Below are 13,053 nucleotides of genomic sequence, written 5' to 3' on the forward strand. Positions count from 1 at the left end.
AAAAAAGTTTGAATTTTTGATGATTTTTTTTTTTAAATTTAAGATATTTTTGTGAACTTTGTGCAACCTTTGAAAATTGTATTCATCTAATTTCTGTTATAGATCGAAAAAAATTAAAAATAAATAAATAAACATAAGTTGCCAACAATAATTTTGAATTTTGCTACTATCTTATTAGGCGCCACTGTACATATGTATATATGTTTATCAACGTAAGTGTGTAACTTGTGTTTGAGTATATGTAAATGAAAGCACCAGCATATAAACACAAGTTGAAGAAAGTAACCGGTAGTAAGAGCAAACAACTTGAAGATGCAAACAAAGACTTCTTCACCAACAAAATGGAAGTGCGAGTGGTGCATGAAGCATGCAAAAAGCAAGCAACACAATAGGGGTATTCTCTGAGTCTTGCAAAGCCCTTGCACGGTGCACGGATTGCACGGTTTGTAAAGCTGTCCCATACGAAAACCGGTTTTTACCGTGCAATCCGTGCAATATGTGCACCATGCAAGGCCTTTGCAAGACTCAGAGAATACCCCTAATATAACAACAAAGGCACAAAACATGCAGAGCAAAAGTTGCAAATAACAAGCAGGCTTAAGTTTTAATGAGAGAGCGGAAGAGGACACAGCACATTGACTGTGAAGAAAGAAATGTTGTGCCAAAAAAGTGTTTAAAGAAGAATGATTAAAAAAATAATTCAAGTGCGGAAAATGAGAAAGTCAAATACAAGAAAATAAATGTGAGTACATAAATGGGCTTAGTGGTTGGAGTAAATAAAAAACCGAAAAAATAGTATATAAAAAATAGAAAAGAGCTTGCACAAAGAAATTTATAAAAAGTGGCAAAGTAACAAAAAAGTGAAGTGTGTGCGAAACTAATGTGCCAGTTAAAACATGATGACAACAAAAACGCGATATTTGCTTAAGGAACAATTTTGTAAATGAGTTAGAATACCGCATTTGTTTATACGTTTTGTGTAAACGCGTTTGCTTTTGTGTTTGTTTATGTGATTATTTGTGCATGAGAGTTTGGTTAAAAATATGCAAAGTGAAGCTTTTGCCAAGCTAAATAAAGACATATGTACATATATAAAATGATGAATCAAATGTAAATGAAAACTAGGCGGTAATTGTAAAATAAAAATAGTTTATTTTGCATCAATATTAATGTAAGCGCCATTAAATTGCGAGCAATAATTCGTTATCATGGCTTCATTTATGAAGGAAAAAATTTTTCCAACCACAGACCACATAATTTGACGGACTTTTCAGTGTTTGACGGTTGTCTGAAAGTCTTTTGTCAAATTCTATGCTTACAAACTTAAGAGAATTATTAACAAACACGCCAATGAACTATCTAAAATAAATAATAACTTTTTTACTAGTTTCTTTCAATATCATATCCCCATGTGTCCACTAGTTTTATAGGAAAAACTTAGCGAATAACAAGCTGTTCATAGGTTTCGTCGTAAAATTAAACAAAAAATTTAAAAATACATTAAAAAATTTTAATATGAAATTTAAATTAAAATATTTTAATTAAAATATACAGTCAGCCAATAAAGCTTAGGTGCAGCGAATTTTACAATACCGGCAACTATTTTTTAAATATTTTATTTTCCGCTAAATTTTTATAAAAATATAATTAATTCTACAAAAACCCCTAAAATTGGAGTTAAAACCTTGCGCAAAATTGTGGAAAATTCTGCAAAATTTCATTCAAATATTGCACTTTTTATTTACGCTCTCTGGAAAAAAGTTGAGTATGCAATTTTTTAGCCCATTAACTACTACAATAAACTACAATTTACAATAAAGTGTAAGTATGAGGAAGTTAGGACTTACCATTGATTTTTGGGAAATTTTTTTGTTGAAGGTGTCATACATTTTTTTCATATAAAAAATTATTAAACTGTATTGACTGACTGTGCAAGTTATTCCGATCAAAAAGGATGACACTTTGTCACCTGTGTTCCCGGCATATTGTTTTTTTTTGCTTTTTGGCAGACGCTGCATGCTTTTAGCGTTTTTTACTTTATATTTCCTCCACTTAGAATAAGCGGCAATGTCCATCTACTCGCTTTCTCAAGCCTTTTGCTTCCCGTTCGCCACGAAATGGCAAAAAATGACTTCCAGTGTTTCCATTCGGAAGCGAGCTAATGTGAGAAATCACATCCCCCATAATGGGTTGTGCGGTGGGCTTTGGACTAACCTCGAATTAGAACCCCTCCCTTTCTGGCGACCATGACAGACGTATAAAAGACTACGAGTGAGACCCCGTCGCGGAATGCTGTTGTTCACCTTAGTCGACGACCGCCTCTCAACAATCCGAACTAAAACGAGAGTTTTCATGATCTGCCCACGCTACGATAGCAAAATCGTGCTTGGTAATCTCGAGAAAATTCACGACGGAATGTCTGATAACAGACCGAGACTGATCAACTTCCGATAAAGTCCGAAAATGGTAGTTTGGAGCGCTAAATTTCAAAAAACCTCCCTCAAAGAACGTGGCTGTCTCCGACATTTTGTAGCATGTGAAATTCACGCTTCCAATGCTTTAGTCTTACGCACATTCTGAAGGTCAAACATCGACTCCGATCATTATCTTGTTGCAGAAAGGATACGTGCAACCCTTGGTGCTGCTTCTTGTTTTTCATCTTCGTCGACCCATTCACTGTCTATAAAAGCTACTCCTAAATCTGCATTTGCAGGAAACAAACATTTTCCGCGCCGGACATTTCGGTATTCCTTATATTACGCGAACTATAGTTCAATAAGGTGAACGAACTAATACTCAGAAGAGCTAGTTCATTGTGTTGAACTAATTGGAAGTGAACTAGTCTTAAAGTGAACTAAAAAATCCAACTGAAACACACATACATGCACATTAAAGATTGCAATAACCATAGTCGTGTTTCTCCAAAATCGCGAAAGGATGTTTATGAAAATTCAGCAGTGCCTGCATTTAATTGTCTTTTCTTAAATTTTGCCTTCGAAATGGGAGTAAATTGCGGCTCGCTTTGGCATCTGAAAGAGAAAGTCTTTTGTCAAACAACAAATCCCCAAACACTCAACTGAAATTCTTACTTTTTTAACACAAATTGCACCAAACGTTGTGAAACATTGGACATTATATGAAATAAAATGCCTTTTTAGCGTGAATTCCGGTCAGATATTTTTTTATGCCCTTATAGCTAAAAACCAGATCATATATGTATTGTAAAATTATATTTACATTTTCATTAGAGTGTTGTCAAAGAAAATTTTAGTTGATTTTAAAGAACGAACTATTGAACTAGTTCAATTAAAAGAGCTGGCTCTTTCGCCCTTTAGTTAAAAAGCTCCCCAAGCCTTGTATGTATTTATGCATATGCACATTGACGAGGGAGAGGATAACAGGAAAAAACGCGAACTGCACTGTAAAAACAAAAACGAGGAGCAAAAAGTGGATTTTGGGAAATATTTGGATGTTTCGAAGAAGGAAGTTACTGCAGAGAATCTTAGAACGTTGGCAGTTCTCCAAAAAAGTGCTAAAAAAAATTTATTGTAACACTATTAGCTCATCTCGAGCTGCCTGGAAGCCCATCGAGTGATAAGAAATATAGTCTTCCGCGTTTCAGTAACTGAAATTATAGCAAAATTTCCAACAAATAGCAAAAAAAAAAAACAATCTGAAAAAATCTTAAATATTTTGGGAATCAGTGGCCTAAATATGTATACCTTGAAAATATGAATTTCGTCTTTGGATTTCTCCCAATTTTTATTTTATTTTTCTAAATAAAGAGCTAACTTCTGCCAGCACTTCAAGTCTTACGCTCAGTGTCGCTTGAATTGTTTTCCGTGCGAAAGAAAAATACAGTTCAAAATATCGTTGGCACATTTACATACAAACATACATATATGTGTATGTATGTAGTTGGCGCCATTCTCTACTGGGCGCCGAATCTCCGCACATCATCGCCGACAAAAGAAAGTAAACAAGCAGACAACCTAAGAAAGGAACGCAGACATGTCATGGCGTATGAGTAACCAAACAAAACAGGCAGCCGACAGCCAAAGCAAACAAGCCATGTAGCAGAGCCAAACAGTTCAAAGTAAAGTAAGAGCGCGCGCGTATGTAGGTTACGAGTGAAGCGCAGTCAAGCGCGTAAATAGACAGCGAAAGCAACAACAAAAAAAGTAGAAAAATAGAAAAAACGAAAAAACAAAAAAAAAACGAAAAAACAACACAATTACAAAGCAACTTTGAGGAGAACTACAACTAAAAAGAGAGGAAGCTGAAGAAATGCGGCTAAAGTTGTTCAAGTACGAAAATAGTTGAAAGCGAAATAGTGCAGTTAGCGTATGCATGTGTGTGTGTGTCGCTTAGACATTTCACATGTACATACACGTAGTCGGTCAACAGCAATAACAACAGCAAGGCACCTAAAGTTTAGTGATGTGTTTTTTTCTGCAGCCCGTTTGTATTATCTGTGAAATTCAAAGGAAACACACACAGATAAGCATGCATATGTATAGTTTAGTAGATATGAAACACAGTACTTAGCATACCAAAGAAATGTATTTTTAGAAGCACTGCACCATGCCCGAAAAGTTGATTTCAAAAGTTGTTTTGTAGTAATTGATATGCTTTTGCATAATGTTTAAGTAATGAGTTGCAATATAAAAATTAAGAAAATTTCAGTCAGAGACTTTTTTTCATGCTGCACATAAAGCAGAACATTTGGAAAGAAAAACTGTTAATAACCAAAATTTTCGGAGGCTTATACACTCACTCTTTTGATATATGATATTAAAGGTAGCACTTCCAATTACTACATACATATATATCAATTTACACTACAGTTCGGGAACGTTGTTAGTTCACTGTAGCCTACATCTACTTCTAAAAAAATCTACTGTGTGATGTTTTTTATGGGCAGCTGAAACCGTTGGTTCTTACTTTTTAAACATTAGGACGATAAGAGCAATAGAACCCTTATTGCTGAGTAGTTCATGACCGAATTTAATTAAACTAGTATCGCCCCGTTGTCGAAATTCGACCACCTAACTTTTTTTTACACAATTCTTCATTTTGCTTGCGAAGTTTTTATGTCCATCATCACCTATTGATCGTCTAGGTCTCTTATATTGTTTGGTGGAGTAATATACATTATGTTAAATAATTTTGAAATTCATAGCAGCAGTAGGGAGGAATAGATTTGTATGGGATTTCGTTAGCGTATTAATATATAGATATTGAAAAGTTATTACATTAGAACCACTTATAAGTTGCCGTGCCAATGCACTCTTCTAAGTCAGTCGCATCACATGAAAATATTTCATGAATTTTAATTTGGGATAGCTCGAATTCGGTGGTAACTATCGTTTAGATAGACTTCACCAGTTCTTTTGCTCAGGGTGGGGAAGTGGCTGGGTTTTATATTTTTGCTAATAAATAGCGAGTCAACTTGAAACAACGAAACACAGAAACACTGAAACACTGAATTTAGCATCTTATAATGAGTTCACCCTCCTTTTCCCCACAGCGCGAAATAACTTCGCTCTATATTTTTTTTACTTAATAGCAATTCAGCTTAAAATAACGAAACAGAATAACTGAATTTAGTACATATTATGAGTTCACCCCTCCTTTTCCCCACTGTGGGGAATTGACTTCTTTCTTTATTTTTGCTACTTAATAGCGAGTCAGCTTAAAACAACGAAACACAAAATAACTGAATTCAGTAACAAATTATGAGTTCACCACTCATTTTCCCCAGGGTGGGGAGATTACTTTGTTCTTAATTTTTGCCTTTGGGGGACGATTAAGAGCGAAATTAGGGGACTGCGAAAAATTAGGTAGATAATTTAAAAATCCAAATTAGCGTAGTGATTCACAGTGTCGCCAAGTTGACAATTTCGTTATTTGTAAATTTTCTGCTACAATTTTTTCAAAAATAAATATTGGACATTTTCCGTATATTCAAGCACAAAATTTCTAAGTTTTTTTAATTTTCTTTTCTATACCCATTTGACCTTGTGGACCCAAAAATTTAATACTTTTTTATTTTACAGAATTTTCTCTTTTATTTGATAACTACATTGCTATTCTAAATTGCACTGAATTTTTAAAATAATTTTTATAATTAGTCATATTTTTTAAATTTTAAGTTCTTTAACAAAAAAATCCTGATGTAAGAGAGAAACCCTAAATATGTAGTTTTACTACATTTTGCCCATAGTTTCGCGAATAAATATTTTTTTGTGTATACAATTTACTGCCACGTGATGAATAGCAGTCATTCGGACAGAATTTTTTTTATGCATTAGGATTCTGAAGTAAATATAATTCAAGTCCACCATGGTGTAATCATAAAAATGAAATAAAAATCAGAGCTCTCAAAGTTTATTCATGAATTTGGCAGGAATTCTCAAAAAAAAGCAAGAACGGAAATCGTATACCGGGGGTAATATATGTAATTATATTTATGATGGTGATTCCGGATATGGGCTTCATTTCTTAAGATTTCAATGTTCAGAGCTTGTAGGTATATTCGTTTGCATAATTAAATTTTTCTCACGGTGCAACGCGGTTGGGGATAGTATAGCAAACAAGAACCAATCGCAAAAACGAGGGGAGTATTCAGAATTAATCCTAGAGATATATAGTAGATACCGTTCCCGCGTTTTTCTAACAAATTTTTTTTTTAGACTTTTGAAATACTAATTAATAATTTAAACATGCCTATTTATTATTTAATTAAGTCTTAGTTAATTATTTAAATTGTAAATTTTTGCAGTAAACAATTTTTTTTTATTATTTTACAGCGTTGCCAACGATTTATCGGTGTCCAACCATCAGCGGCAACATACACCGAAGAGTGCAAAAAGGAACAACCGTAAAATAGTAGTCAAAACTATCGAAGAAATAAGAGCTAAAATGCGAAAGTATTAAAAAGTTACGCCAGGGCATACATTTTTTTTATAAATGGACCACAACTACCGGCCCAAAGAGAGTAAAGCAAGCAAAAAAAGACGAAAAAAGCAACCAATCGCCATCAGCACCAACAAAATTTGGCAATAACAACAGCGGTTGTTCATTCGCAAAGTGCAGCAACGAATTTTTTTTTATCGCTTTCCTTCACACAGCGAACGATGCTCTCGTTTTTGCGCGCAGTGTTGCCACCAGTTTCGCCGCACACTCACACATAACAACTGATTGGAGTGCAAAATGTCGCTGACTGCGAGTGCGGTTACAAAGTGTTGTTGTTGTGCGTGAGTGTAAAATCGAAACGAATGTGTAAGCTGAGGAAAAATGCGTTTGCACGGCAATAAACGCCAAAAACAACAACATCCAAAACAACAGCAACACTACAGAAACTATAAAAACACCAACGAAAAGGAAAACAAAAGGGAAAATAAGAGCGAGCTAGCAAATATTCAGCAACGAAGAAAGTGCAACGACCGCCAAGCCAAGGCAGTACAAGTAAAGGAACTGCAAGCCGAGCAGCAGCAGCAGCAGGAAGAAAACAATAATCGCGCGCAGTTAGTAGTGCAGCCGAGGGGTAGCGAGCAATCATCGACTGACTTTGAAGTAACACGTCTGGTAATAGAAGAGCAACCTAGGAAAGCAGAGACAACATCGACTTCAGTAAACTTCACAAAATATAACCTAAACAGCGCGCCGCGACACATACCGCTGCCGCTGCCACTGCCGCTGCACGTCCTACCCCACTTTCTGCTACTCATCCTCCTTTGCTGTACGATGCCCCCGCAAGCGCAGGCCGATTGGCTGATGGACTGCGGCGACTGTATGTGCAAGTGGCAATCGGGCAAGAAGACTGCCGACTGCAAGAATCTCTCGCTCAATGCGGTGCCAGAAAATCTTAGCAACGAGGTACAAGTGATTGACCTCTCCTTCAATCGTGTTGCGATATTGGAGCAAAATGCCTTCCTCAATGCCGATCTGCACAATTTACACAAGCTATTCATGCGTAATGCATCATTGCAACAGATCGACCCACGCACGTTCACGCAACTGGAGATACTCATTGAATTGGATTTGTCGAATAATTTGTTGCGCAACCTGCAGGCGAATGTTTTTGCGCGACTGGTGAAGGTGCGCTCGATCGTGCTGAATGGCAATTGGTTGGAGGTGCTCGCCGATGGCGTCTTCCAGAATCTTAAGTACCTGCACAAGGTCGAGCTAAAGCACAATCGTTTAGCGCGTATTGGCCAAGAGGCATTCGGCAACGTGCCGCTACTGTCACAGATCTACTTGGATGGCAATAGACTGAGTTTCCTGCGAAAAGAGTCCTTTGAGTCTCTTAAGCGACTGACTGCGCTCTCACTCGATTCGAATCCGTGGAACTGCACTTGCGAGTTGCAGATCTTTCGTGACTTTGTGCTGAAGCGTAACCTCTATACGCCGCCCACGGCTTGTTATTATCCGGTACATCTGCGCGGCATGCTCTGGGTAGAAGATCAACCGGAAGCGTTCGCATGCAAGCCGCGCATTATGTTCCCAGCGCGCGGTACTTCCATAAACACATCGAAGGAGAATGTGACGCTGGTGTGCCGTGTGCATGCGTCACCAAACACGCTGATATCGTGGGACTTCAACAGGCAACAGTATCGCGCTTCGACCAGCAACAGCGGCAGCGGCAGCGGCGCAAGCACACTCACCACCAGTAGCGCCAGCGGAGTCAGCTGTTGTGGCAGCGGTCAAGCACAGCGCGTTCACATACAACTGCTGCGCGATGAGCAATCGAAAGAGAAGGAATTCGGACGTGATGTATTCATCTCGCGTCTCACCATTGTGACTGCGGAGAAGAGCGATGAAGGTGTTTACACGTGCACGGCGGAGAACGCGGGCGGCAAGGATGCCGTACAAATGAGTCTGTTGGTACAACGGCCAGGCCAACGCGATATGCTGCTGCAGGGCAATTTAATCATTGTGATTTCTCTTATGGCACTGGGCTTGCTCAGCGTCTCTGTGTTCCTTGCGCTCATAACCTGCTGCATTTACAAACGTTTTAAGGCAATGAGTCCCGCACATCACCGGCATCATCATTTCGATGTGGCTGATCAGCTGACGCCGGGTATGGATGGTCATCATACGACGACGACGACTACAGTGGCCGGCGGCACAGATGTAGTGCTGGGCATGGACGATGCAGTCGGAAGCTACAAGCATCATTTGCAAAAGAAAAATGCGAATGGCGATGTAATGGAGGGCAAAGGCGGTGCCGGTGGCGGCGGTAGTGGGAAATACACAGAGGTGATAAAACATGGCGTGACTGTGATGGATAATGGTGGACTATTGGGGAGAGGTGGCGGTGGCCGTGGCGGTGGCGGTGGTGGTAGTGAAGTTGATGTTAGCAGTATGCACAGAGGAGGCTCACATGCGGACAAGATGTACTTGGAGCGAAGCAATGAAGGTAAGTAACTGAGATGCGAATTAGTGGGCGCATACAGAGTGGTGTGTGAAGGTGTGTAGTTTTTTGAATGAAATGTAATCGAGTGTGGTACTAAATGATGTGAGAATATTATACGATTGCGTGTATGTGTTTCGTTTACAAGAATTAAATTTTTTTTGTAATAAATTGCAGGGTGTGGCACGTTTTTGTATAATTTCAGTGATAATTTGATACTTTGGGCCGAAAGTGTTTGCACGCAATTTCTCTAGTACCTATCGAGCGCAAATCAATATCAAATTATTATTATTTTTTTTGTTATAAAGCATACAAATAGTGGATTAGTTAAGTGAATTGCTAAATCTGAAATTACCGAGGGATTTTGAAAAGTGACGGACCGAAGAAGAAGTCACCGAAAAATCTGAAAGATGCCGAAAAATCTCTAAACCTTTGTGGAGCAATTGAACTGAAATTTTTGTTCCTGCCACACATAGCGAAAAAATTTCGAAAATCGGAAACAATGAAAACGCAAGTAATAAATTTGATATGTAGGTACATTATTTTATACCTTCGCGCGAATTTTTAATTGCATACTCTCACTTTATATGGTATTTTCAATATATTTATACCGAAGTAGTGATTTTTTTTTTTTTAATTTCGCGATATTTTTTAGCAAATTTTAAACCTATACTTAAAATATAGTTTTATCATCGCTTTTTTATTACAAATATTCACAACTTAATTAAATAGTGTTTTATATATACCAGACCACCAAATTAATATTTTTGCATCATTTTCCTTTTTGCCTTCAATTTTGTAACGTCTCATAAAGTATTTTTTATAAGAATTTATTGTTAAATATTTTGTGAAAACATTATGTGCATTCATTTGTTTACGAAGAAAAATTTATTAATTGAAAAAAATGCAGTGCTTATATTAAAATATTGTAAAGTAATGGGGGAATTTTAAAACCAAATAATTTAAAAACTATTATTATTTGTGCGCAAAATGTTGAAGATATAGGTTAATTAGCATTTCCCAAACACCCCCTGCGAATTTCCTTAAAAAAATTCGTTATACTTTGCCTGAAATAGGTAATGGTCCATTATTGGAAATCTCAGGAAATCATTAGCAGGAAACTATATTCGCTATTTCACTCAATGCAGCGTACTTACGCAGCGAGATACACGTGCATGAAGTCAATATGGGTACGAATGACTTAGCGTTATACGTGCTATGAAAGTGTAATTTTTACAGAATTTTATATGTTACATAAGAAAAATGAGTAAACGTTTAATTTGTATAGTCTATCTGCGTTTTTATTATTGCTTTATATTAAAAAATACTCGCCATAATACTCGTATTTTTTTGCCTGTAAAATTATAATTATTTGATGATTTTTTATTTTAATGAACCGTGGAAAAATCAAGTTGCCGTGCCCACATTTGGAAGTTAAAAGAGATTAAACAGCGAGTTTATGACTTGGGAGACTGCATTGGGATCGAATCGGTTCATAGCTTTAGATATTTAGAATATTATACCCTTTGGTTAGCGTGGATATCTAGGCCCTTACTTTTGGTGAATCCCTCTTTATAAAAATGAAATTTCTTTGCAGCGAGTAAAGCTGTGTTTTAGGCACTTGAATAAAATTATTTTTATTTTTATTAATTTTATTTTATTATTTTATTTATTTTTTCTAGACTTCATAACCTGCGTAATTGATGTGCAAAGTTCAGGTTCGCTCCATGCTGAAGTCTAGAAAAATGAAGTCTGATTAGGAGATGTGGTGATCTCCGAAATAGCTGCTATAACTTCCACCGCTTAGACTTTGTTGCCTTTTCAATTGTTCCTAATAAACAATCGTGGTACAATGCTCAATAAAAATATTAAAATTAAAAATGTTAATAAGCCACAATAACATTGACAAAATTATTTTTAGTTTAAATAAACGTCACAGGCCGTTATAGCAAGCAGTCATAATTCGAGTGTAATTATTTCCTAATGTGTTTTAATTGCTTTCCTTATCAGCACATAAATTACAAAGAATTACATGCATACGTAGATATGCGATTACATACATATAAGTTTTGAATTATGGATTCGTTGAACATACCTTGATTTATCTAAGTAGCCTGCTTTCTCTCACTACTTCATGGCCGACAATTGAGTGGGAGTCGCATAATTGCAAATACAGCTGAAATTATACATGCATGTGTATGCATGCATGTGTATTAGACTGCGCCTTAGTTGTATGGATAAAAATTTTTATTAAGCTACAAAGCAAAACTACCCCTAGAAACGTTCCTTTGGTCATAACACGTGCGCCGCGAAAAATTTTTAAAATCTGATAACGTAAAGACGTGCCTAAAAGGCCCTAAAGTTCAGCATTTTCATGAAATTTTTCACAAAGTTAAATGGTGCCATATATACTTTTGTCTCCCGATGTCAAATATGGCAAACATATTTTTAAACCACTCCAATTTTTAAAGTTATTGAGGTTTTTCCCACGTAATATTAAAATTTTGTAGGTTTCTAGGTAAATTTAGATCAATTGGATAGGAAGAAAAACAAGTTTATTAGCGAACTTTTGATGCAGTTTTCTTAAATTTGACATTTAAATTTGATTTGAATTCCACAGTCGTGCCCCTAAATTTCGTATGGGAACATTCCGCCAACTTCGATTTTAGGTCTTTTTTTGGATTTTTTGCGATTTGCAAGCTTATTTTTAATTTTTCCTAAAAACAATTGAATAAGAATTTATAGAGAATTTAATTTTCCAAATTTTTTAAACGTAAGCCTTTTTAATCAAATCTGATTTTATTGTAAATAATTAGCAAAGAGTGCGAAAAAATTTTAAATTGTCACAGTTTTCGACATTTTTCAACAATTTCTGTTGAAAATACTTGGCATATTCAAATGCCAAAGTTGTAGAGAATTTCATTCTCTTTGTGGCATGTTTTTCTGTTATCTGATTTAAAAAACGTTTTTGAGACCAAATAAACCTTTTTTGGGGGGAGTCTTGCTTTGTAGGACAAAGTTGCAAAATAATGCGCAGCCTAATGTGTATGTATATACCCACATTTCTGAGCCAAAATGACCAGCTACTTTTATTTATTGTAGCTGTTTTAACAGTCCTCTTCCACGTACGTAAATATATAAACATTTTGTTATTGCACTCGTAATGGGGTTTTCACGTTTGCGGTCGTGTCTCGTACTTTGATGTGAACAATGTTGTCATTATTGTTGTAACTGGTGGCATTCTCGTAAATCCTTCGTTTATAGCGTGACCATTCACGCCACACCAATTTATTTGCACTTTACTCTTCCTACGTCAGCGTTCGTCATAATACTTTTTCTTCTTCTTCTGCTCAAGCCCCACACACACACACACACACACACACTAGATACTTTTGAAACAATATATGCAGCAGTATTCCGCTTGCGTTTTTCGGCTGTCCAGCAACGTTATTGTCTCAATGATAAATATGGTAATTAATTCTCGCTGCGAATTGTTGAAGTGCTGTAATGAAAATGAAAATGTTTTTACCGTTACCACACCCTACTTTCGAAAGTTTTATGGTTTTTTATTTCTGCGGCAGTGCAGCGTTTTTTTTTTGCGGTCGATTGCGGGTGGCATCATAAAATTTTAAACA

The 13,053-nt window shown here is 36.4% G+C and overlaps 1 protein-coding gene across 1 annotated transcript in view; it reads left to right on the top strand.

Annotated features, from left to right (window-relative positions):
• The first annotated feature begins 6,818 nt into the window (after nucleotides 1–6,818).
• LOC118733111 overlaps nucleotides 6,819–13,053 on the top strand; it is a 26,361-nt gene continuing 20,126 nt past the window's right edge. The window contains exon 1 of the mRNA XM_036462337.1: nucleotides 6,819–9,424. Coding sequence (XP_036318230.1) covers nucleotides 7,300–9,424 — 2,125 coding nt within the window. The 5' untranslated portion in view covers nucleotides 6,819–7,299. The remainder of the gene's footprint in view (nucleotides 9,425–13,053) is intronic.

This window comes from Rhagoletis pomonella, unplaced genomic scaffold (genome assembly GCF_013731165.1).
Source record: "Rhagoletis pomonella isolate Grant_MI unplaced genomic scaffold, Rhpom_1.0 Rhpom_scaffold_00002, whole genome shotgun sequence".
NCBI lineage: Eukaryota > Metazoa > Arthropoda > Insecta > Diptera > Tephritidae > Rhagoletis > Rhagoletis pomonella.